This window comes from Bos mutus, chromosome 24, assembly GCF_027580195.1.
Source record: "Bos mutus isolate GX-2022 chromosome 24, NWIPB_WYAK_1.1, whole genome shotgun sequence".
NCBI classification, from domain to species: Eukaryota; Metazoa; Chordata; class Mammalia; order Artiodactyla; family Bovidae; genus Bos; species Bos mutus.
In genome coordinates, this window is record NC_091640.1 from 755,910 (window position 1) to 782,500 (window position 26,591).

The 26,591-nt window shown below is 52.5% G+C and overlaps 1 protein-coding gene across 1 annotated transcript in view; it reads right to left on the reverse strand.

Annotated features, from left to right (window-relative positions):
• KCNG2 (potassium voltage-gated channel modifier subfamily G member 2) overlaps positions 1-26,591 on the reverse strand; it is a 67,126-nt gene that overhangs the window by 40,429 nt on the left and 106 nt on the right. The window contains exons 2-9 of the mRNA XM_070361478.1: positions 26,048-26,301; positions 25,765-25,831; positions 21,946-22,122; positions 21,242-21,349; positions 20,484-20,555; positions 18,092-18,177; positions 14,547-14,613; positions 14,234-14,448 (exon numbers count right to left, since the gene is read on the reverse strand). Coding sequence (XP_070217579.1) covers positions 14,234-14,448; positions 14,547-14,613; positions 18,092-18,177; positions 20,484-20,555; positions 21,242-21,349; positions 21,946-22,122; positions 25,765-25,831; positions 26,048-26,301 — 1,046 coding nt within the window. The remainder of the gene's footprint in view (positions 1-14,233; positions 14,449-14,546; positions 14,614-18,091; positions 18,178-20,483; positions 20,556-21,241; positions 21,350-21,945; positions 22,123-25,764; positions 25,832-26,047; positions 26,302-26,591) is intronic.

Here is a 26,591-nt window from a genome sequence, read left to right on the forward strand (position 1 = left end):
ACCTGAGATTGCACAAGCCACACAGCACAGCCAGAAAAATAAAATGAAATAAGAAGACCTTACAAAACTGTAGCAAACAAAAGTGTCACTGGCATAAAGATGGCTTTATGACCAATGGAATGGAACTGAGAGCCAGGAAATAAACCCTCAAATACATGGGTAAATGGTGCCAAGACCATTCAAGGTGGAAAACCATCTTTTCAACAGATGGTGTTGGGAAAACTGCGTATCTGTATGCAAAAAAGGAAGCGGGATCCTTCTACCCTTACATAGGATACAGGATACAAGCTTAGATCCTATATCTTACACTATATAAAAAAAATTAACTCAAAACAGATCAAAGACTTAAACATACGAGCTAAAGCCACAAAACTCTTAGAAGAAAAAATAGGACCAAAGTTTCATGACACTGGATTTGGTAGTGCTTTCTTGGATATGACACCAAGTATGTGCTGAGTCCCTCAGTCATGTCCGACTCTTTGCAACCCCATGGACTGTAGCCCACCAGGATCCTCTGTCCATGAGGATTCTCCAGGCAAGAATACTGGAGTGGATTACCACACAGGTTGGTAACCTCAAGGGGATTTTCCCAATCTAAGTATTGAACCCAGGCCTCCCATATTACAGGCGGATTCTTTACCATCTGAGCCACTAGGGAAGTCCAAGAATACTGGAGTGAGTAGCCTATCCCTTCTCCAGGGGATCTTCCTGGCCCAGAAATCGAACTGGGGTCTCCTGCACTGCAGGCGGATTTGTAACCAGCTGAGCTACAAAAGCAGAAGTAAAATAAGGAAAAGTAGATTAACTGGATTTTATCAACATTAAATAATTTTGTTCATGAAAGAACACTATCCACAGAGTGGAAAGATAGCCCACAGATCAGAATATAAGGAGAAAATATTTTCAAGTCATATCAAGGATTGGTATCTAGAACACATGGAGAAGTCCTGAAACTCAAAAACAACAACAACAACAACAAAACGATTTTAAAAATGGACAAAGGGCTTGAATAGATATTTCTCAAAAAAAAAAAATATAAGCACATGAAATGATGCTCTAATAACACTGGTCATTAGAGAAATGAAAATCAAAACCACAATAAGATACCACTTCACATCCATTAGGGTGGCTATTATAAAGAAAAACAAACAGAAAAAGAGGATTGGTGAAGATGTAGAGAAATTTGAACACTTGGGCAGTGGTTGCTGTTGTTCAGTCGCTAAGTTGTGCCCGACTCTTTGTGACCCCATGGACTGCAGCCCACCAGGCTTCCCTGTCCTTCACCATCTCCCTGAGTTTGCTCAAACTCATGTCCATGAGTCAGTGATGCCATCCAACCATCTCGTCCTCTGTTCACTTGGAGGTGGGAATATAGAATGGTACGGTCACTATGGAGAACAGTATGGTGGTCCCGCAAAAAATTAAGGACAGAATCACCGTGTGGTCCAGTGATTCCAGCCTGTGTGTTCACCCAGAACTGAAAGCACCCGCGCTCACACCAGTGAAAGTGGGAGCGACCCGAGTGTCCCCGAAGAGTGGGCGGGTCAGCGACACGTGTGAAAGACACGGGGAACGTTATGTGTCATAGAAAGGGAAGAAGTTCCGACACATGCCGCAGCGTGGGTCCGCCTTGAGAACATCGAGCTGAGTGAGAGAAGCCAGCCACAAAAGGGCACATGCTGTGTGAAGTCCCTGGAGGAGTCAAGTTCACAGACAGGAAGCAGGGTGGGCGGGGTTGGGGAGGGGAACAAGGGCCTCATCAGGACAGAGTTTCAGCAGGAAAATGAGAAAGTTCTGGAGACAGAGGATGGGGGTGTGGGTAGGAACTCAAATGCTTCTGATGCCACTAAGCTGCACACTTAAAAATGGTTAAAATGGTAACTTCTATGTTATGTATTGTCGATTTACTTGCTAAGTCGTGTCCGACTCTTTGTGACCCTATGGACTGTAGCCCACCAGGCTCCTGTGTCTGTGGGTTCTCTAGGCAAGAATGCAGAAGTGGGTTGCCCTGCCCTTGTCCGGGGGATCTTCCTGACCCAAGGATAGAACCTGCACCTCTTAATGTCTCCTGCGTTGGCAGGCATGCTCTTTACTACTGAGCCACCAGGGAAGCCACATATTATGCATAGTTTATTGCAATTAAAGAAAACAACAACTCTCCAAAACCACGCAGCTGCTTAGACCTTATTGCTGATCAGTTTTCAGATTACAGGGATCGCAAAGAAAGCACTGTTTTTATGTCTGAAACAGGAAACTTGGGTCCCTTAAGGAACTCGGCCTCTGCCTGGTGCACTTTCCTCCCGGCACACGCAGTGGCTCCTCAGGGCTCCCACTTCTGTTCTTTCCTCTCGGCTACAATGTCCCTCTCAGAAAGCCATTGAGAGGGTATAGAGCAGACCGTGCAGAGCTCGCACTAGACTAGACATGCACTAGGCTTGCTGGAAACACCCGCTGTGTTTTGTGTTGTGAGTTCAGAAGCAGAGACTCTGTGGCTTCTCAGAAACTGACAGCTGCACACCCCCAGGGGCTCCTCCTGCCTGCTCTCCTGGGGCATCACAAGTGTGCGGCCTCCGGGGCACGGGGATGCTCCCTCAGGCCATGGCTGGCGGCTCTGGGTTCTCCCCAGAGGAGGCAGGACAGGCTGCAGTCTGACCCAGACTGAGCGTCACGGAGGCGATTCTGCAAGGACCGGCCTGCAAGGGTCTCAGCTCCAGCCCCGGGCCCCCTCCTCGGCATGCCCCTGTGACCCCCTCCTTCCACTCCCGGCTGCGTCCCCTCCGCAGGTCACAGTCCTGCCCCAGAGAGGCCAGCTCAGGGGTGCATGGTGGGCGGGCAGGCTCAGGCCCCTGCCCAGGACCAAGCTTTAGCCTGCTGGATCAGCCACCGATGGACACGTCAGCCACTTCTCCACGGTCCCTGCCATCTAAGCAGTGACAAGATCACACATGCCCTACTCTTTTGAAATTATTCAGGATAAAGAATAAAGGAACCACAGAAACCGGAGGCCTCTCGTCCGCTCCCTGAGCCGGGTTTTTCCAGCTCTGCAGGGACCGTACCCAGGGCCCCGCACATCGTCAGCACCTGCCGCCCAGCCCAGAAACCCCACCAGGAGGGGCTTGTGGGCTTCTCCTCAAGCCGGTGGCCCAGGGCCAGGCCTGCCCCCAAGAGCCGTGTGACGTTCGCCCGTTGGCCTGCTGGCCACCTCCCCATTTCTCTGCCAAGACGGCCGAAGAGATGGGATCACGGAGAGGAGCTGGTGCAGTGGCGCGTGGAGCACGGCTGTCACCTGAGTGCAGGCCAGACGTGACCATTTCTATGATGACAATACACACGTGCGTGCCGCGGGGCTGGAGGCAGGGCCGGGGCCCGAGGTGCACAGGCATCCGGGCCGGTCCAGGTCCGCGGGGCTCGTGTGGGGCTCGGTGGACCGGGAGGGCCTGCCATGGCGATCGAGTTGGGATGAATTGGTGTCATTTAATTTATCTACACCTTGACGTTAACAGTGAGAGTTCCAAAAATAAACAGTTGTGCCACTTACTTCAGGAACACTTCTCTTCAGGTCAAATAGTTTCCTAACTTACGAATGCACAACGTGCTATCAGAGGGTGGGAGAGCTGGCCGGGTGTGATGAGGAGCAGAGAGGGTTGGCCAGGCCCAGGGCGGGGAAGCCGTGCCCCTGGGGGCCTCTCCTGCAGGTTCCGCCCCGCGGGTTCTGTCGGTGCCTTCAGAGGGCGGTCCAAGCGTCCCGGGGCGGGAAAGAGAACGAGGACCCACTCACGTTCCTGCCTGGACCGGCAGCCAAGTAGGGCCAAGTCTTCCCGGGGGCGAGAAGGGGCAAGCAGCCTGCTGTGGGTGGCAGGAGGGGGCAGGCAGGGCAGGGGTCAGGGAGCGCCCTCAGCCACCCCCAGGGGCACTCATGGTGCCAGACCCCACCTGGGGTACATGACCCCCTGAGTGTCCCAGGGTCCTAAGGAGGTTTTCATGGGAAGATGTAAGTGCACGTGGTTGCTAGCAGCCTGGGTCACCAGAGGACACGCCCCAAGCCCTGGCTCCGCCCGATGGTCCGCACTCAGCTCTCTCACTCCTCCCACTCATGCGGTCAAGCTGCTTTGACGCAACTGGAGGATCAACTTAGCCCCAAAGGGCCCTCTGTTATCCCGCTAAGGTCCAGCTCCCAGCACTGTGCCCTGTCCATTCTGCTAGTGCCTAGGTGTCCCTGGCCAGCTGCCGATGCGGAGGAGGTGGTTGTGAAGGTGTGGGAGGAGGCTTCCCACATGGACGCAACACTTCCCTCTGAGTCATAAGAGGATATGTGTTGATGTTTCTCATTCTTCTCTACATCAATTTGCATAAATGAGTCTTGGAGGTTCATCTTCATGAAAAATAATGTTCCGATTCTAAAACTAAGCCATGGGAAAAGTGGAAAATCTGACAGTACAATAGAATAGAAGAACCTTTAATGCAACCAACCACTGACGACCATCACAGACTGGGGGCTTCCTACCCCTTTACATATTCTAACAGGTTGGCTGAATTCATACTCCGGCTGGGGCACCAGGGGGTGGGTGGGGAGGGCGAAGGACAGATGGACACCTGCAGGACGAATGTCCACAGCAGGGGGCAAGGAGGTCCCCAGGGCAGCCCTAGAGTTCAGGGGTCCTGAGTCTCCTTAGTTCCCTCTTCTCCATCTCTGCGAATTCGACAGAAGTCTGAGAAGTCTCACACAAAGAGGTCCGGCTGGCTGTGTGGGGTCACTGGGCCCCAAGGCCTTAAGGAAATGCCCATGTTTTCGCTAAATCCTGGTTTTCTCGCTGGTGCTGGGAATCCAGTGGAAATACGACCTTGGCTACTCTTAGGTGCCAGTGGAGCTGCCCGTAAGAGCATCCCTCAGCACTTCCCCACAACTGGACACTATTCTAACATTAATTCAGTTAGACACTTGCACGAATGCTGCAGAGAACACCCTTTTGCATTTTAAAGTCACTTTCTCTGGAAAGCCTTCCCTACCCCCAATGTAAATATATTTTACAGTATATTACTAACATAAAGATAAATTTTCATTGTAAAAAGTGTTTTTACTCAGCAAATGCCCTGGAGATCCATTCAAAGTTCTGGGTGTACCAAAAGCTCACTCCTCTTTTATTGCAAGTAGTACTTCACGGTGTGGATGGACCACAGTTAACCACTCACCCACAGAAAGAATCTGGGTTGTGTCCAGTTTTTGACTGTTGTAAACAGAACTGCTATAAACAGTCATGTACAGGTTTTTATGTGAGCATAAACTGTCATTTCTCTGGGATAAATGCCCAGGAGTACAAGCGTTGGGTCACACTGCAATTGCATCGCTCATTTCATAAGAAACTGCCAAACTAATTTCCATAGTGATTGTTCCATTTTACATCCCCATCAGCGGCACACAAGAGCACTTCTCCACATCCCTGTCGGCGCTTGGTGTCTCTTTTTTATTTTCATCACTTTGATAAGTGTGTAGTGATATCTTTTTGTGCTTTTGATTTGCATTTCTCTGATGGCTAACGATGTTGAACATCTTTTCATGTGCTTATTTACCATCTGTATATCCTCTTTGGTGAAATATCTGTTCATATATTTTGCTCATTTTTAATTGCATATTTTTGGTTTTATTGCTGTTGCTGCTGTTGTTGTTTTTGGCAATTAGTTTTGAGAATTCTTCATATATTACAGATTTGGGTTCTTTACTGGATGTGTGGTTTGCAAATATTGTGTCCCACTCTGTAGCTTTTCCTTTAATGCTCTGAAAAGGGTTTCTGAAAAAGCGATTTTTCATTCTGATGAGATTCAGTCTATCAAGTGTACCTTTTATGGAACATGCTTTTGGCGTCAAGTCTATGAACTCTTTGCATGTGTATGCTCAGTCACTCAGTCATGTCCTACTCTTTGTGAACTCTTGGACTGCAGCCCACCAGGCTCCTCTGTCCATGGAGTTCTCCAGGCAAAAATACTGGAGTGGATTCCATATCCTACTCTAGGGGATCCCAAACCCAGATGATTCTGGTTTTTTTTTTTTTTTCTAAAAGTCTTACAGTTTTACATTAAAGTCTGTGGTCCATTTCTGAGTTAATTTTTTGAACATTTCATTAAAAGTATAGCTATTTACAATGTGTTTGAGTTAATTTGTATATAAGGTGTGAGGTTACAGATGAATCCTTCTTTTCTCCTAGGATGAGCGATTAAACAGCCACTTGTTGAAAAGGCTACGCTTCCTCCAGTAAACTGGTTTTGTATCTTTGTTGACAGGCAATTAGGTGTGCCCACGAGGGCACCACTGGGTTCTGAGCTCCATCTTCTGCCCTCTGCCCGCATCACAGGGTCTCATCACTGCAGCCACACAGACATCATTAAAGCTGGGCAGAGTCCTCATCCACTCTGCCCTTCTCGACTGTTCCAGCTATGTTAGAGCCTGTGCCTTCCTATATGAATTCTGGAATAAGCTGTGATTTTATATCTGGTCTGTTGATACAGTGAATTATACTGACTGATTTTTTAATTTTAAACCACACTTGCATACCCGGATTAGATCTCACTTGGCCCAGTAACTTCATGCATCACTAGATTCAATGTGCTAATATTTTGTTTAGGATTTTCTGTCTAAGTTCATGAATGATATGGATCTGTAGTTTTCTTCTAATGCAGTCTTCAGGTAATATTAATCTCAAAGTGATTTGGAATGTCTGGTAGAATTTTCTAGTGAAACCCCCAGGACCTGGAGATTTCTTTTTTAAGGAGTTCTTAAAGAATTAATACAATTTACAAAGTTATATTACTGATATAATATCATATGTAGACAGCTTTCCTTTTTTCTCATGTAAGCATTTCAGGGCCATGAACTTTCCTCAGCACTGCTTTGGCTTCATTCCACTTATTTTCTTTTCTTTTCCTTTCAGTTCTCTATATTTTAAAATTTCCTTTGAGACTTCTTTGACATATTAATTTTCTATGTGTGTTATTTAATTGCCAAGCACTTACAATTGCTTTTATGCTCTGCTCCTTGAATCTGTAGGTTTGTATTTTTTGCTGTTTCGAGAGGTTTTCAGGCATTCTTTATTCAAATCTTCTCAGCCTCACCCCCTTTTTTCTCTCCTCTGAGACCTGATAGTACAAATGTTGGCATTTCTGCTATTTTCACACAGGTGCCTACGAATCTGTTCCTTTTCTTTTTTCCAGTCTTTCTTTTCTCTCTGTTGTTGAGACTGGGCAGTTCCGATTAATCTCAGATTCACCGGTTTTACCCTCTGTTATTGACCCCGGGCAGCACGTGCTCTGTCCGGTTAGTTGGGTTTTCTTTGGCTGCGTGGCCGTGGGGTCTCAGCTATCTGACCAGGGGTCACACCCAGCCCCCTGCACTGGGAGACGGACCACCAGGGATGCAAGGTTTTTTCCATTCAATCAATGCATTGTCCAGGTCCATAACTTCATTTGTGTATTTTTTATAACTTGAATTTCTTTGCTGAAATTTTCTTTTTTTGTTGTTGTTGTTTGTTTCAGGAAAACCCATAATTGCTTGGTGAAGCATTTTTACAAAGCCAGCTTTAAAAGACTGGTCAGATAATTATCATCTCAGCATTTACTGATGGTCTTTCTCAGTCAGGTTTTGATATTTCTTGTTCTTGGTATGATGAGTGATTTTTTTTTTTTTTTGGTATCAGACACTTTTGCAACTTGAATCCAGTTGTTCAGCTCCATTTGTTGAAAAGACTATTCTTTCCCCTCAGATCATGGCATCTGGTCCCATCACTTCATGGCAAATAGATGGGGAAACAATGGAAACAGTGACAGACTTTATTTTGGGAGGCTCCAAAATCACTGCAGATGGTGACTGCAGCTATTAAATTAAAAGATGCTTGCTCCTTGGAAGAAAAGGTATGACCAACCTAGACAGCATATTAAAAAGTAGAGACATTACTTTGCCAACAAAGGTCCGTCTAGTCAAGGCTATGGTTTTTACAGTAGTTATGTATGGATGTGAGAGTTGGACTATAAAGAAAGCTGAGCACCGAAGAACTGATGGTTTTGAACTGCGGTGTTGGAGAAGACTCTTGAGAGTCCCTTGGACTGCAAGGAGACCCAACCAGCCCATCCTAAAGGAAATCAGTCCTGGATATTTATTGAAAGGACTGGTGCTGAAGCTGAAACTCCAATACTTTGGCTACCTGATGTGAAGAACTGACTCATTGGAAAAGCCCCTGATGCTGGGAAAGATTGAAGGCAGGAGGAGAAGGGGGCGACAGAGGATGAGATGGTTGGATAGTATCACCGACTCTATGGACATGAGTTTGAGTAAACTCCGAGAGTTGGTGATGGAGAGGGAGACCTGGAGTGTTGAAGTCCAGGGGATCGCAAAGAGTCTGACGCGACTGAGCGACTGAACTGAACTGAACTGAATTGATTCTTTCCCCACTGAATGGCCTCGGCTCTGCTGTTGACAATCAATCTCCCCCAGATTTGGAGGTTCATCTCTCCCCAACTCTATCCCATTGATCTGTATGTGTTTGCTGTATCTGGAAACACGAGGCCTCACCTTTCCACCTGTTCCTCCGGGGCAGAGAGGGCTTCTTTTTGGTCATGTTCCCTTTGGTGCGAAATAATCTCCCAGGAAAGGACACTGCCCCGGTGGGCACAGTGGGCCCCTCGCCTCCTGACGGCCTGTCTGCAGGCAGCCCTGCTCAGAGCACACACCAGGTGCCTCTACGCCCGGGACCAGGCCTGGGCTCAGCCACTGGCAGGCAGGCAGGTGTTTCCTGGAGTGAGGAGCCCCTCAGAGCCTCTTACTCGACAAGCACCCCCACCAGATGTAAGTTTCTTGTTAAAGCAACATATCACAATTCCCGGAGACAAAAATTCACCTTGTTCATTGTGTGTGCTGCCCAGCTCACCTCTGCATTTTGAGACAGTTGTGCCTGACTCTTTGTGGCCCCACGGACTGTAGCCCACCAGGCTCCTCCGCCCATGCAATTCTCCAGGCAAGAATACTGAAGTGGGTTGCCATTCCTTTCTCCAGGGGATCTTCCCCACCCAGAGATCAAATACGGGTCTCTTGCATTGCAGGCAGATTCTTTACCACTGAGTCACCTGGGAAGCCTCTATTTCTAATTGGTTAAGTATTAAAGAAGACAATGATACATATTTCCTAAGTTTCCTCAGGGAAAAATGTCTTTTTTTCCCTCTTTTGGTGGGAAAAAAAAATCAAGGAAATTTGTTCACAGTCAGAAATGTCATTTTCTTGAAGTAACTGTGAACCAGCTCCAGAAAGGGGCCTTATAGCTTCACAATCGAATATCAGAGGCTACGGAGGAAGGCCATTCCTTCTAATGACTAAATAGCTAATCTACATAATGTGCATAAATTTTTAATGCATTTTATTTTACCAAAGCATTTCACTCCATTGCATTAATTGCTGTGATGTTAAATAAAACATTTGGGTTTAAAACTTGTCATGCACTTTTCCCCGTGTTAAGCTACGTGCCTCCTCGACCCCCCAGAAGGAAGGGAACCCTCTTCCTGGCTGTCACCAGAACCAGGTTTGACCCTGTTCAGGGAGATGATGTGTATCTGCTTGTCCTGCGGGCACACAGTGACTCTGCCCTGAGCCCCGACAGAGCTGGGGGGCTCTGCGGTGGGTGAGGCTGGCAGGCCTGCACTTAGCAAGCAGGAGGGTCTGAGCCAGTGTAGCCCCTGTGCCGGGCCAGGCCCTCTGCACCCGGCAGACCGTCTGGTGCTCCACTGGGAGCCTGGCTCCAGCCGCCACTCCTGTCTGAGCTCAGATAGGAGGAGGTCTGGCCTCCAGACGCACAGGACGGGCAGGACTTTCCATGATTTTGAACCTGTTTAGCATCATGACCCAGAATACAGAGAACTGCACCTGGAATATGTGCGAAGCTGGTACTTTCTGTCCTCCTGCTACAAACACACCAGCACAGTCCACACAGCAGTTCCGCTGTCTCAGTGATAGGCACCTCCCCAACCCCCAGACACCTGCTGGTGTGGGAGGGGTGAAGGCACATGGAGACCCCTGGCTGGGGCATGGAGGCCCCTGGAAGCCACGCCACCCAGAGGCAGGCCCTCCATCCACATACCCTCCCCGAGTCCTGCTGGGGCTAGGTGGCCAGGTCCGTGAGAACTGAGTCAGGAACATGGAGATCAGAGCCTCGCCCACCGGAAAAAGGCTATTCCTTTACAAAAATAAATTTGCCTCTTCAAGCTAGAATTTAGTCAGAAGCACTGCGCCACTCAGAGCAGCCTGAGGGTCTCTGGGCCCCAGAACCCCAGCCTCGGCTTTCATGTGCCCAGCACTCTCTGAGTCTAATCTAAGATTTAAACTTCATTGTTTAAATATCTGACAAGGTTAAAAATATCCAGGAAGGTCATTAAATTCCGGGAACTGCAGCCCAGGGTTCTGGCCACCGGAACTTGTCTGCTTCCTCCCTGAGCCGACTTGTCCAGGGAGGCGGCACAGAGCTGAGGACAGGGCCAGGGACAGGGCGGGTGTGCCTGGGAGGGCAGGTGCAGAGGGGAGTGAGGGGCCGACTGCTACATCGAGAGGCCAGTGAGGGCCAGTGGGCGGGGCACAGAGCGGTGGCCCAACCTTGCCCCGCCCCCTTGGGGGCGGTGTGGGTATCTGGGGCCAGGGGACCATCTGCCCCTCCATGTCCAGTTTGCTCTTACTGTAGCTCCATGGATTTAAAAAGCAACGTAAAGGTCTTCTGTACTATTTATACATGACATTTCAATTTGCCTTCTTTCTAAACAGACAATCAAATTAAAATATTGGGAGTTTCATTTTGAGTGAATGCATTACTGACTCTGCTTTACGACACAGGTTCCTCCTCTGAAAATCAGAGAGCTGGCACAGTTCAGAGCAGCCTTCTGGTCTGACACGGGAGGAATCAGAAAATATAAAACAGCAGCAGCTGAACTATTTGCCCATGTCTCAGAGCCAAGGAGGCCCAGGACGCCCGCACCTGCCCTCCCAGCCACACACCCGCGCCTCCCTGCATGCATCAATGGCATGAGGCGCCAAGTACTGGCTATACCTCGCAGGTGCCCGCAGGTGCCTCGCAGAGTGGGGAGCCAGCCTCTGTCTTGTCTGCTTCAGCTGAGAAGGGCTGAAGCTCTCAGAAGAGTTGCTGGGTGGTGAAACAGACACAGCTGTTTCTTCAACGCCCATGCAGGACCCCTTTCCACCGTGAAGGGCACACCGGTCACCCACTGCCGGGCCAGGCGGGACTGGAGCCTGCGCCCTGACCAGCTCGACAGTGAGGGTACAGGTCCCAGGGCCCTCCGTGGAGCCGTGGGCGTGGGGCGCCTCCACTCAGCCCTGAGCTGGGGACACCCCGTTCAGCCTGACCCTGAGGGACCCTGCAGGCAGTGGGGACTCCGTGGCTCTGTCCTAAGACGTCCCTATTCCTCATGAATGGCCCACGAGGACACGGTGCTTAGATGATCAGGCACACGTGACCGCTCTCCTCGAACCCCCACAGAGCCCACCAGCCCATCTGCCAGGCTCCCCAGTGTCCCTCCCGGCTCATGTGACCCCCCCCACCCCCCAGCACATCTTGAGCTGCCTCGCCTGCTCCCCTTCACCCCCGCCCGCACATCCCCGCTGAGGGAGAGGCTGAGAATCCAACTGCCCAACCCCCTCCTGGTGCCTGGATGGAAGAGCAGGGGGCAGAAGGGGGGCTGCCCACACCCCAGATGCGAAACCCTCCAGGGACACAGACCCGACCTGCTTTTGCCAGGGCAAACCCCAGCATTTTACCACTTCCTCCCAACCCATGTGTTCTGCACGACCTATTAATCATGGCACGTACACCTGTAATTATGATAATGCAGCTCCCAGCCATACCCTGGGTAGAAACTCTTAATTAAACTCAAACAATGAATCAACCCGCACATATTTTCTAAGCATCTGGCCTGCGCAGGCCTCGGTGCCAGCCAAGAACTTGCTTCCCTCCTTTTCCCCCTGCCTACAAAAACATCCAATGTTTTTTTTTTCTTAGATTATGGAAATCTCAAGGTATTAAAAAAAAAAAAAACTTTTGCACAGTGGAAGTACACAAATTATAAGTCTAAAAGGGTCAGAACACCTGGGCGCTGGCCTTGGGAAGGGTCGTTCTCCCAGCCTGTGCCCAGGGAAGTACAGGTGCACCCACCCTCCATTGGCGGCGTAACCTTTGGTGAATGTGTGGCTGGTCAGCAACGGGGATCCAGAGCAAGTGGACTCCAGCCCCTAGTGGGCCACAGCGCTCCCCCGGGCCAGTGTAAGAGAGCCTGGAGCAAGTCTATCCGCTGACTGCCTGGGGACTACAGGTGTAGGGGAGCCTTTGGAGGTCGCGTGCACCGCACAATCCTAGAGGTGGGGGTGGGGCAAGGAGCACACCCTCTTCTGCTTGAACCCATCTGGGCTTGTGGGGTCCACCGTGGATTTCTCAGCAAGGAAAGAGAGGAAGATCTTGGGGGTTCTCGTAACCGACCCCCTTAGCAGCTGCCCCAGAGCAGAGGGGTGAACCAGCTGCCACTGCCGCCCCTTGGAGGCCACCTCCCAGAGGGGTCACTGCCACACGCACCAACAGGGTCAAAACCCACTTCCAACAGCCAGTGGCTCCAAACCTTGGCTTTGAGTGCAGGGCTGAGGAAACCAGGTCTTTGCAGGCCAAGAAGAGAAGGAGAAGGGGCAGCCCACAGGGAAAGCCAAAGGTGAGGAGAGTCTGCCCGGGCACAAACTCAGCTCGGGGCTGGAATCTCGGACGAGGGGACAAAGGTGACAGGAGGGGCCACAACCCATTATCAGAGTCTTATCCTGAGAGTCAGAAACCCATTATCAGAGTCTTATCCTGAAACTGAATCTACTGGAGCGAGGGGGGCTGGGAGGGGACTCCCTGGGTCACCTGAAACCTTGCGAGGGCAAATCCCCCCAGGCCCCGGGACACTGCAGGGTCCCGGGAGACTGGAGGCTGGGGAGAGCATTCGAGGCATTGAGAGAACCCTGGCTCGCTCTTCTAGACGCACCCCGCCCCCCTCCACCGTCATCCCTGCTGAAGCCCAGGACCCCTGGGCAACCGCCTCTATGCGGACCCGGGCCTCCCTGCGCTCCCAGCCCCGGCGCCAACCTGGGCTCAGCGGGGGAGTGTGGGAGCCTCCCTGGCTCGGCTCCGGAGGGCTCAGGGGCGCTTGGGCTCCTAATTAAAGAATTCAAGGCTGCCGGAGAGGGGCTCCCTCTCTGGGATTCAGGTCTGCGTCCGGCTCCGGCTCCGGCTCCTGGCCGGGCAGGAGAAGGCAAGGCCATGAGTGTGTGTGTGTGTGTGTGTGTGTGTGTGTGTAAGACTACATCTGCGCGCATCGCTGTGTATACGGGGGCGACGTTCCCCTCTGCAGGGCAGGGGCGGCAGGAAGAGGCGAGGAAAGAGCACCCACGCGCCAAGGACTGCATCCCGCGCCCTCTGCGCGGAACCGGGTGCGCCCACAACCAGCCAGCACGGGCGCCTGGGGGATCCCCGGTCATCTCGCTCGCTTTGTCGCCCATCCTTCCTCTCACCTGAGCTCTTGCAGATCCTACACGGACAGACGGGGCGGGAGCTGCAACCAGACCCCGGCCACGGCCGCCCGGACCTCCATGGAAGCGCACTAAGCTGCCCGAGCCCGCGCGCGCCTGGGGCCGGACGCCAGCCCGGCTGGGGACTCGGAGCCGAGCAGGGGGCTGGGGGCGGCACCCAGTCCGGCACCACCCTCGGCTCCGGGGGCCGCGGGTAGGGGGAGGGGAGCTTACATGTCCCTCCCGGACTCTTCTTTGCCCCCACCCGTCTGCGCAGCCGAGTGGAGACTCCCCGCGCCGGACTGTGGCCCCCTTGCCCTGCTTCGGCCCGGACGCTCGGAGGTAGACGCCCGCGCTCCTCCAGCCCCAGCTCCTGCATCGGGATCTTACGGTGTAGACCCCTTGTCCCCGCTGCGGCCCCGAGAGACTCCAGTGTAGACCTCTCTCTCCCGCCGCGTCAGCCTCCTGTCTCCTCTCCCCTCGGGACCCTCCGCTGTAGACCCTCTGCGTCCCGGTCTCTGCCCCGGAACCCCGTGTAGAAGCCCCGAGCCCTCCCGCCCCCGCTCTTGCATCGGATCCTCTGTGTGGACCCTGCACCCTCGTCCCCAACCCGGCCTCGGGACCCTCGGGTGCCGATTCAGGGCCCCACCGCGCACGCAACTTCACCTCGGGGCCCGACTCGGCTGGCTGCCGCTCCGCTCGCCCGGCCGGCGGCCTCCTCCGGGCGGAGCGCGGCGTCTCTAGAGCCCGCTGCCCGCGGAGTCCGGCACCGCCCCGCGCACCGCCCCCGGCCCGGCCCGGCCCTGGCGATCCGCCGGCTGCGGTGGCGTGGCGCCCCCTCGCGCCCGGCCGCGGGTCCCCAAGGCGAGCGGACCCCCGGTCTGTCCGGCAGGGAGCTAGGAGCCCAAGGCCGTGTTCCCCCAGGAGGAACTCTCGGGGGCATAGGAGGCGCGGACCCCTCTCTGCGCACTGCGCCCACCGACGCGATAGGCACACGCGCCCACCCTCAAGCACGGTGGCGGCTCCAGAGGCACAGACGGCGCCCCCTGTAACCACACGCCGAAGTGGCCCTTGGGGTAAAGAGACAGACTCTCCACGTGGGTGTGGTCGCCAGAGCCCGGAGAAAGGCCGCTTGTGGGGTCTGGAGACTCTTGGTCGGTCACTGGAAGAGCCTCCTCTCCGGGCCGGCGTTGCCCTGATCCTGACGCGGCCTCTGTGAGGGGCTCTCATCGTGGACACGGGGGTGTTCCTCTCGGGCTTGAGCCTGGACACTGAGACCTTGGACGGATTTTTTTCTTCATGTGCTTGCATGCTAAGCTCCTTCAGTCGTGTCTGACTCTTTGAGACCCTGTGGACTGTAGCCTGCCAGGCTCCTCTTAGAGCCAGAGAGGGCTGGCCACCTCTCTACCCCAAAAGGCCACCTCTCCTGCAGGAAGTGGTGGCTGACTGTCCCATGTTTAGGGCAGCTCCATCTGTTAGCAGAGTCTGCCCAGCTGAGCAGAATCTGTTGGGGGAGGGGGCAGCATTTGTCCACCAGGAATGGATGTTGTAGCTGCTGAGGCAGAACTCCATGGAGGATCCCTGTAACAGAGACCCCTCCAACCCTGCGGGACACTAAAAAGTAAACAAACAAGATAGCTCATGGAAGTCTCGGGCCATGTCCGGCCACAGCGAGTGCCCCGCAGCTGGGTTATATAGGTGTGTGTGGGTGGGTATGTATGATTTCTAAGACCCTTGCCCTTCATGGGGGGAAATTTCCAGACCCAGTGCCACCTGGCTGCCCCTTCAGACCCTGTGCCTTTTTCCGGCCCTGGGTAGTTGTGAGGAGCAGAGTCAAATGAACTGTCCCCTCCCTCCTCAGACACCACGCCTCTGTTCATCTAGCCTAAGCACCAGCTAGCCTGTCTTGGCACCATGTCATATTCTCAGCCAACACTGGGTTTTTAGTCCATGAAAATCTCCACCTCCCCAGTGTCTGTTGGTGCCGATGTTCTTGGTTTCTGACCTATGTTTTCAGTTACACAGTTCTTTAAAATCTAGGTTCAGTATATTTGTTTCTTTTAAATTGTTTGTCAGCTTTTACTAACCTCTTTGGTGAGCCTGTCAGGTGTTTTAGAAGCTTCATCCCGTCATACAGCACATTCGCTATTTCCTCACCTTGAGCTTCCCTGGTGGCTCAGTGGTAAAAACCTGTCTGCAAGACAGGAGATGCAGGTTCAATCCCTGGGTCGGGAAGATCCCCTGGAGGAGGGCATGGCAACCCACTCCAGCATTCTTGCCTGGGAAATCCCATGGACAGAGGAGACCGGCAGCCTACAGTCTATGGGGTCAGCAAAGAGCCAGTCATGACTTAGTGACTAAACAGCACCTTGAGTTCGTGGAAAAGAGGTAACTCAACATTGTCCAAAGAGGCGAGCTCGAAGGCAAGCTCTACTGAACCCCGTCTCTGTTTGGTGTCACCCACAATGACCTTGCCTGATCACAGTGCCAGAGACGCTCTACCCAACCCTGGCTGCTCCGGCAGCACACATTTTCTATTTTCTCTGGGATACTGTCTTGCTGTGTCTCACTGATCAATGAACCCAGGGCAGGATACGGGTGTTTGACTCTCCAGCGGCCATGTGTCTGGGGATCCAGCTCTGCTGGTGTTTTATAAAGTGCCTGCTGGTCCACAGGACGGAACCAGAGGCAAAGCTGAAAACCATGGTGCGTCATTACTTTTCCTGCATGTTTGTTCAGTCATGTCTGACTCTGTGCGACTCTATGGACTGTTGCCCGTCAGGCTCCTCTGGCCATGGGGATTGTCCAGGCAAGAATACTGGAGTGGATTGCCATGTCCTCCTTGCGGAACATGGTGCATCGTTGCTTTTCTTAAATAATATTAAATTCATTGCTGGTTGATGCATTTGCATTTTTGTGTGGCTTCTGTTTTAGGAAAGGAGCAAACATTTACAAAATGTTTTTGGAATGTAATACATGCCCGTTGTAGAAAATGAGTAACCTTCTGTGAAAAACACAAAAGAGAAAACGAGAAATCTCTACACCTCTCAGCTCCATCACCCACGCTTTATCACTGTTACTATTTAGGACCTATTTTGGTACCAAAACATTTTGTACCCTTTAAATGTAAGAATGTTTTTGTTTGTTTCTATACAAAAATAGCATCATAACAGCTCCTGGATTTTCACTGTATTTAACAGGATATTAGCGTCTTCAATGTTTTTCAGGATCCAACATAATTTTAAATGATTATCATGTGGCTGGTACCATACTGTAACTCAAACTCTATTGTGTGATTTCTATGTTTTCTCCAGTTTTCTACTGTTACAAAATACTTTGGCCAAAAGGGCTTTCATATATATTTTAACCCACTTTTTTGACTATAGCTGCATATTAGTAAATACTGACTGGTATGTTATTAGTGGAAAATCCTTGGTGTGAATGTAATTGAAATCGTTTCTTTGAAGAAATAGAAAGTTGACATGCATTTCCTTGTCTCTGTCTCAGCAGGCAGTAAGGCCCTTGCACAGGGCCTTTTTATCCTTGCTTCCTTGTCCTCCACACAGGTGGGGCCTGGCACCCACATATGTTTGGAAAGTGTTTCCTGTGAGGGTGGAAGTGATGAGGGGAATGAAAGCTGTTAAAACGTAGACCTCTAATTCCCTTCTTTACCAATATTTTCCAAATTAGTTATTTTCTTCTAGCTATTTATATTTAACTTTCATGAATTTTCATTTATTGGCTCCTTTTCAAAACAAGATGACACAATCAGTCTGCTTTTTTTGGTAACAGCTTTATTGAGAAGAATTCAGACACCACACAATTTATCCCTGTAAAGTGTGTGATCCAGTGGGCTTTAGGTTGTTCACAGAATTATAGAGACGTCACAACCGATGGTAGAACATGACTATCTTCGCCTAAAGAATCCCGGCCCCTAGTGACATGGACCCCCTTTCAGTTCATCTGTCCATGTGTCCATCTGTCCACCTGTTCACGTGTACCCTCTGCATTCAGCAGAGCTCCTGGACCCTGTCAGCCTTCCAGACACTTGACTCTTTGTCTTCCTGTTCTTGGCTTTCTTTTTCACTTTCTCTTCCTGTCCATGTCCATCTCTGGCCTGTGTCAGCTCCCCGCCTGAGCGTGGAGGGGAGCCAGCCTTCTAGCCCTCATGGCTCCCCAGCCTGAGTCGCCTTTCCCTGGTTCACTCGGCTGTTACTTGGAAGGCATCTCTTCCCGCCTCTCTCGCCTCTGATGTCTCTTTCTCCAGAGCGCTTGCTGCAGTGCACGTGTTCTCTTCACTTTGCAGTTCCCACAGACAGCCCTGATCTGTGCTCCACCCCCACCCCCAGCTGCGGGTGGCCGTCTGGCTCCTGTGTCCGCTCGTCTCCGCTTTGATGATCAGATGCCGCCACCACAGGAGGACGGGCCTCTGAGCCGCCTCAGCCTTCCTCCCTTGTTCACCCCTCTCATCCCCCGCCTGCCGCCCCTGCTCTGTGCTTCTCTTCTTCCGTTTCCTCATCTCACTTTGAGCTCCATGCAGGGGCTCCATCTGCCGAAGGGACGCCGTCTGCTTCAGCCCTTCATCCAGGAAGGCCTGAATCTCCTTGAACCTTGTTCACAAACAGGGTGGGGTTCACCCAGGAAACAGAGGTCCTTCTGAAACATGTGCACCACACAGTTTTGTCAATCAGCTTGAAAATTAGAGATACCAAGGGAACATTTCATGCAAAGATGGGCACAATAAAGGACAAAGCAGTATGGACCTAAAAGAAGCAGAAGATATTAAGAAGAGGTGGCAAGAATACACAGAAGAGCTATACAAAAAAGATTTTCATGAACCAGATAACCACACTGGTGTGATCACTCACCTAGAGCCAGACAACCTGGAATGCAAAGTCAGGTGGGCCTTAGGAAGCATTACTATGAACAAAGCTAGTGGAGGTGATGGAATTCCAGCTGAGCTATTTCAAGTCCTAAAAGATGATGCTGTTAAAGTGCTTCACTCAATCTGCCAATAAATTTGGAAAACTCAGCCGTGGTCACAGGACTGGGAAAGATCCGTTTCCATTGCAATCATAAAGAAAGACAATGTCAAAGAATGTTCAAACCACCGTACAACTGCACTCATCTCACATGCTAGCAAAATAATGCTCAAAATTCTCCAAGCCAGGCTTCAATAGTACCTAAACTGAGAACTTCCAGATGTTCAAGCTGTATTTAGAAAAGGCAGAGGAACCAGAGATCAAATTGCCAACATCTCCTGGATCATCGAAAAAGCAAGAGAGTTCCAGAAAAACATTTACTTCTGCTTTATTGACTACATTGAAGCCTTTGTCAATGTGGATCACAATAAACTGAAAAACTCTTAAAGAGATGGGGATACCAGACCACCTGACCTGCCTCCTGAGAAATCTGTATGCAGGTCAAGAAGCAACAATTAGAACCAGACATGGAACAACGAACTGGTTCCAAATTGGGAAAGGAGTACGTCAAGGCTGTGTATTGTCACCCTGCTTATTTAACTTATATGCAGAGTACATCATGTGAAATGCCAGGCTTGATGAAGCACAAGTTGGAATCAAGATTGCCAGGAGAAATATCAATAACTTCAGATCTGCAGATGACACCACCCTTATGGCAGAAAGAGAAGAAGAATTAAAGAGCCTCTGGGTGAAAGTGAAAGAGGAGAGTGAAAAAGTTGGTTTAAAACTCAACATTCAAAAAAAAAGATCATGGCATCTGGTCCCATCACTTCAGGACAAATAGATGGGGAAACAATGGAAACCGTGAAAGATTTTATTTTCTTGGGCTCCAAAATCACTGCAGATGGTGACTGCAGTCATGAAATTAAAAGACATTTGCTCCTTGGAAGAAAAGGGATGACTAACCTAGACAGCATATTAAAAAGTAGAGACATTACTTTGCCGACAAAAGTCTGTCTAGTCAAAGCTATGGTTTTTCCAGTAGTCATGTATGGATGTGAGAGTTGGACTATGAAGAAGGCTGAGCGTTGAAGAATTGATACCTTTGAACTGTGGTGTTGGAGAAGACTCTTGAGAGTTCCTTGGACTGCAAGGAGATCCAACCAGTCCATCCTAAAAGAAATCAGTCCTGAATATTCATTGGAAAGACTGATGCTGAAGCTGAAACTCCGATACTTTGGCCACCTGATGTGAAGAACTGAGTCATTGGAAAAGACCCTGATGCTGGGAAAGATTGAGGGCAGGAGGAGAAGGGGACGACAGAGGATGAGATGGTTGGATGGCATCACTGACTCGATGGACATGAGTTTGAGCAAGCTCCAGGAGTTGGAGATGGACAGGGAACCCTGGCGTGCTGCAGTCCATGGGGTCGCAAAGAATCGGACATCGGTTAGGGGGTGGGGCCCACATATTTGAATTCTCTTAACTCCATGCATCTGAGGAGCCAGGCACTTGGAGGCCTGGGTCCTCCTCTCCTGACCTGTGTGTCGTCCAGGCTGTGGGCCCTGCTTGGCTGCGTTTTGTGTGTAAACTTCTGAATCTGCTCTCAGTGGGCGATTCTCATGACACTCCTCAGCATTCTCTCGCTATGAGAGCTTGTGACCCCAGGACACCTTGGGGTCTCCTCAGGAGCCCCTCGTCGTTTAATTTAAACCTACGATGGTGCCAGCGTCTTTCTGCCTCTGTCAGTTTTGTGCTTGTGAATTTAATATTTAATTTCACCCAGGTCATGCTTCTTGGAAGCAGCCTCAGATTGGATGTAGTAACATTTTAAATGGTTTGAATTGCTTAACCCTGTACAGAATGCTGAGTGAGGGTCTGACCGAATGGGACTTGCTTTTCTCCTGAGCCATTGAGCATGAGTGACTCTCGCCTTAGTGAACAGGGCAAAGACCTGGGCTAGTCCCGTGCATGGACACGCCACTCACACTCACCCGAGTTCCAAGTCCTTGTTCACGCCTGTGCCCTGCGGCCGGGCTGGACACCCCGTTCTGCGGTAGCCACTGCTGGGGGGGTCTCAGAGAGCAGAGCCCGAGATGGGAAGAGCCTGAATATTGACACTTGGGGCTTTTCTGTCTTGACTCAGCTTTTAAATGAGCTTTAAATTCTTCCTCTCAAAACATGAACAGGCTGCTTCTTTTCATCTAGTGGATAAGGTAAGGGAGCAGGTCCTGGAATGGGCCTCTCCTTTTAAATACGATCTTGTTCCCAGCTCTGGAGCGCAGGATGGGCACGCTGCCTTGTCCCACCTGCTTATTTAAGCAAAAAAAAAAAAAAAAAACATGAACAAACCATTGTGGCCCCCTCACCCTCCACCACACACACCAGTCTCTACAGAACAGTGGTGGCTGAGGTCATAGAACAGCAGTGAGGAGAAGAGAGACACAGAGGGAGGCTGCAGTCTGCCCTGAGCCCCACCACATGTGCTCACACACACACATGTGCACACACATCAGAACAAAGAGCTGTTCTGGATGGACTAGCAGCAGGCAGCAGGTGGCCCTCAGCCTGGGGTGAAAGTGGCCTCCTTCCTGAATAACAGTGAATGAATCAGGAGCGGCCAGGAGAGACAGAGATTTCCAGCAAGTAATGGGAGCGGCACAGAGAAGGGTCAGCAGGGTGGATGAGAAAAAACTAAACATGGTTGCCAGAGCAGTGACCTCCCAGCCGCCTTTGACCGTGCTTTCCTCACCCTCGGAGGGCAGCGGCCGCCACCATCAGCCCAGGCTGCAACCGTCCCCACACCCTCCGCAGCTGCTCCGGCCGCCTCCTCACCGGGATGGTGCTTAGAGCTTCGGAACTGAAAGCCAGGCAAGCAAATACAGAAAGTGCAGCCACCTTCGGCGCTGTGACCCTTGTCTGTGCATAAATGCTGCTGCTAACAGTACCTCTGCCTAAGCTGGTCTCCTCAAGTCCACCCACGTGTCCAGGTGTCCAGGCGCCCAGGTGCTGTTTCTGCTGAGATCAGACCTGCCTGTGGCCTCACCTGGATTCTCACTCCTGCCTTCAGAGGACTGACTGCCATTCATCTTGCATGTGGGCCGTTTTCCTGTATTTTCCTCTTAAATCTCTGCTCCATTGCCCCCAACACTCAGCATGATCATGGCTTGTAAGGAGGTGCTGTATTTCAGGCAAAAGTGCCTGTCCGTTGGACTTTTCCCTGGATGAGTGTTCAGCTTTGCACCCTTGCTGTCGGTTCTCTTGCATACATTTATCCTCACAGCCTCTGAGGTGGGTGCCTCAGCCTGTCTGGTCTTTAATTATCGACCAGCGATGTGGCTCCTGGCCTCCACAAAGACCCCGGTGGGGATGCGAGGTTTGTGCTCCGTGCTGGCTTTGGGCTTTTTCTTTGCTGAGGAATAACAAGGCCCAATACTAATTACAAGGAGTTCCCACAGTTCTGACAACACTTCCATCTGTGGCTGTCCTGCTCGCATCTGCCACCAGGGAACAGGCCGCCCACAGTGGTTACACAGCCGGGGCGCAGTGCCTTCCCTGGGGACGAAACGCACCGAGTCATCTAGCAGGAAGCACGGTCCATGCTTCCTGGGGGCCAGGAGTCCGGCCAGCTTCCTAGGAGTGTCAAGGACAGGCCCAGAGCCCTGGGGACAATCCATGTGCCTGTGCACGGGTGAGGTGGGTGTGTGAGTGTGTGTGTGCGCCTCGAGTGGCAGGCACTGGCATGTGCATTCAGAGAACAGACACAGCACTTCCCGCGGGAACGGCTGGGGCTCCTCCGTCCTGAGCTGGCCGCTGCCCCCTCTCCCACACCTCCTTGCCCCACTCTGCTGTCCCAGGGGAGGCCCCTCCCGGATTCAGAGATGTGCACCGTTGCGGGTGGGTTGGGGCCGGCCCCTGGGGGCGAGCGCCTGGCAGACAGCCTGTCTGGGAGCGGCTGGGATGGGAGGAACCCTCCAGAAGAGTGGTCCCAGTGAACCCCAAAGCAGAGAAGGGCCAGGCTGATGGGCAATGTGTTTCCCCAGCTTCTGGGGAGAATCTGTGTCTGCCTGGCCGGCTCAGGGCCCGGGGGCCTCATGGTGGGGGAGCGGGGACAGGGGTGGAGGCTGCAGGGCCGTGGCTGAAGGGCTGGTGAGGGGCTCAGCCTCCAGGTTTCCTCTCTCCATGGAGTGGGGGCTCTGTGGGGAGGACCCGCCTGCCTCCCTGAGGGACAGCCCTGCTGTCGGGGAGCCCCCGTGCCCCGTGTGAAGGACAGGCAGGGCCGCATGCCCTCGGGCTGGACCGGCTCCCGCTGTGGCCCTGGGGCTGGAGGCCCTGGCTCCCAGTTGCCCATCTGAGAGTCGAGCTGGGTGCTCTTCAGCCACAGTTTCCCACTCAAAAGTGGTCAACCAGCTCTCTGCTCATCACAAAGGCTACATTCCTTACCTCTCGAAGCAGACAGGCCTTCAGTGTGAATTTCTAGAAAGTCGCATTTCCAACCTCAAATCCTTTGGGGGAGTTATGATCACGTTTCCAGCTTCAGATCTGATCAGAGAATATGGGCTTGGACCGAAGAGCGCTGTTAAACACTGAGGCCTTGACGTTTCATTTACTCAGGCAGCCCCTTCCCCAGACACAGCTGTTGCGTTAGCAGGTGGGCGGGCATAGACCCACACCTCGCTTCTCACAGCCAGGGGCCTGAGCTGAGGCTGTGTGCAATGCAGTCGGGCCCTGCGTCTCTGGCCCACCCCTCCGCTTGTTCTTGGCAGGACTGCACCTGGACTGAGGCCACTCAGGGCTCCAAGGGGAGAGAAGGTCCTGACAACACTCCCAGGGGGGTCTGGCCCTGTGTCTGCCCTGAAATGGGTTGCTGTGTCCAGAGGCACATGCTCTTGGGACATCAGGCTGGGATCACGGGAAAGCAGTCCAGGCCATGGTCCCTCAGTGTCTGTGGGGGCTCTCCATGGGGCTCTGTGCCCAAGAGTGCTCAGCACATTCCTCCCCCCCGAGATCCCAGGGGCCTCCAGTGGTTTAACCAAGGCCAAGTGTCCCCAGGTGAGCAACGTCGTGGTGAACAGTGTCCACACCCCAAATTCTCCATTAAACCAAGAAAGGAAATGGCGTTCAGGGCCGGAATGGGCTGTGAGTCGCGTGGATTTCATCTCAGAGCTTGTCTGGTCCCGTTTCATCCACAGGAGAGGAAAAGTTACTGAAGTCTCACACAGCTTAGAGCAGTAGGAACCGCAAAGCTTGGTTTGTTTTCCTAGTTTCAGGGCTGACTGAGAGGAACGAAGACGGACACGGGAGAAAACAGGGCAGGATGTGTCGCCACATCAGGGGCCACCCTGGGAACTTGCCCAGCTGCCCACGGCCCCCAGCAGTCCTCCAAAGCCCCCAACCTCAAGAACGGGAACTGCAGGAGCTAAAAATAGATGTGTTCTGGGTGACAAAGGCAGCCGTCTTCTTCCTTCTCCAACTTGAATATTTCCAGCTCCGTTAAGATCTTTCATAAGCCGTAGCTGCCAGCACTATACCCTTCTGCGTGTCTGCGGATGAATCGCCCCAAGCCCCTACTCTCAGTCCCTGTGGGGTCCAGGGCTGAGACAGCACGTGAAGTGGGGAGCATCAGCTTGAGGCCTGGGAGGCACAGGGAACCTGCCACATCCAGGAGCTACGACTGGGCCTCTTGGGGGAAACTCGCCACCATGCAGTGTCTTGGGGGACCTCTAGATAGGTGTGATGTGCAGGTAGAGAGGTATGACATTGCAGGTAGACAGGTGTGGCTGTGTGATTACACAGGTGTGACTGTGCAGGTAGACAGGTGTGACTGTGTGAGTAGATAGGTGTGACATTGCAGGTAGGCAGACGAGGCTATGTGAGTAGACAGGTGTGTGACTGTACAGGTAAACAGATGTGACTGTGCAGGTAGACAGGTGTGGCTTTGCAGGTAGACAGGTGTGACTGTGTGAGTAGACAGGTGTGGGTGTGCAGGTAGACAGGTGTGACTGTGCGGGTAGACAGATGTGACTATGTGAGTAGACAGGTGTGGCTGTGTGAGTAGACACGTGTGGGTGTGCAGGTAGACAGGTGTGACTATGTGAGTAGACAGGTGTGACTGTGTGAGTAGACAGGTGTGATTGTGTGAGTAGACAGGTGTGGACTGTGTGAGTAGACAGGTGTGGCTGTGTGAGTAGACAGGTGTGGCTGTGTGAGTAGACAGGTGTGGCTGTGCAGGTAGACAGGTGTGACTGTGTAAGTAGACAGGTGTGACTGTGTGAGTAGACAGTTGTGACTGTGTGAGTAGACAGGTGTGACTATGCAGGTAGACAGGTGTGACTGTGTGAGTAGACAGGTGTGGCTGTGTGAGTAGACAGGTGTGACTGTGTGAGTAGACAGGTGTGGCTGTGCAGGTAGACAGGTGTGACTGTGTAAGTAGACAGGTGTGACTGTGTGAGTAGACAGGTGTGACTGTGTGAGTAGACAGATGTGACTGTGCAGGTAGAGAGGTGTGACTGTGTGGGTAGACAGGTGTGGCTGTGCAGGTGGACAGGTGTGACTGTGTGGGTAGACAGGTGTGGCTGTGCAGGTAGACAGGTGTGGGTGTGACAGATGTGTGTGCAGGTAGAGAGGTGTGACTGTGTGGGTAGACAGGTGTGGCTGTGCAGGTGGACAGGTGTGACTGTGTGGGTAGACAGGTGTGGCTGTGCAGGTAGACAGGTGTGATTGTGTGAGTAGACAGGTGTGACTGTGTGAGTAGACAGGTGTGGCTGTGCAGGTAGACAGGTGTGGCTGTGCAGGTAAACAGATGCGGCTGTGCAGGTAGACAGGTGTGGCTGTGCAGGTAGACAGGTATGACTGTGTGAGTAAACAGATGTGGCTGTGTGAGTGAAAAGGTGTGGCTGTGCAGGTAGACAGGTGTGGCTGTGTGAGTAGACAGGTGTGGGTGTACAGGTAGACAGATAGTAGACAGGTGTGACTGTACAAGTAGATAGGTGTGGCTGTGTGAGTAGACGCAAGTAGACAGGTGCGGCTGTGCGAGTAGACAGGTATGACTGTGTGAGTAAACAGGTGTGGCTGTGCAGGTAGACAGGTATAGCTGTGTGAGTAGACAGGTGTGACTGTATGAGTAGACAGGTGTGGCTGTGCAGGCATTCAGGTCACTGGCACACACTTCCTTGGTGTGTGCCACTGGCACACACTTCCTTGGTCTTGGCTGAGCGTGTCTCCTCCCAGGTGGGGAAAGCCAGCCACTGCCCCCGACCCCTGGTGAGCTGGTACCTGGCCAGGCCACAAGCCCCTGCAGGAAGGCGGGAGGGCTGCGGAAGCAGGGCCGGCTTCCCTTTCACTGGGTGGGGGCAGGGGTGAGAGGCCGAGGCCCCCGCAGGCCTCCTCCACCTGCCCTCAGGCCGCCCTTGCCCCGGCTTTGCTGAATTGCTCTGGCCTACTTTCCGCACACACCTCGCTCCGCACGTCCGCATCGCTCCGAGGCTCCCTGATGCCTCCTGACGGCCCTGTGCTCCTGCCGAGGTTCACGGCCTCCCCCAGCCTCTGCCCCAGTTACAAGGCGACAGCTCCCTGAGGAGCAAGACATGCAAGGGAGGCTCCTCTGTGTCCAAGGTGACGGGAAATTCAGGGTTGGATATGTCACTGTCCTTCAAACGCTCCTTGGACGTGGCTGGGCCTCGGGAGGGACCAGGTGGCCCGGCCTTGCTCCACTGTCCCTGTGTTTCCAGGGCTCCTACGAGGCTGGCGGTGGGCATGAGGCCTCTGCGTTCCGGCCGCTGCGTGCAGCCATCCCACCGGTCCCCAGGCCGCCTGAGGGGCCACACTTCCTGTGGGTCCCCTGACCTAGGGTCCTTTTCCCTCAAGGGCCCAGGAGAAGCCCCAGTGACCTGTGACCCTGCTCTGCAACTGCAAGCTCGGTGAAGACAGCGGAAAGGCTGCACTGTGACACCCTCCTTGGGAGGCTGTGTCCAGTCTGCTCAGCGGTGGAGCAAACGTTCAGGTTCCTGCAGGACTGGGGCCCGACCCCGCCTGCTGTCTCAGAGCAATTGTGGTCCGGAAACGCAAAGTCCACGGAAAACCAAACCAAAGCATGGTTTTCT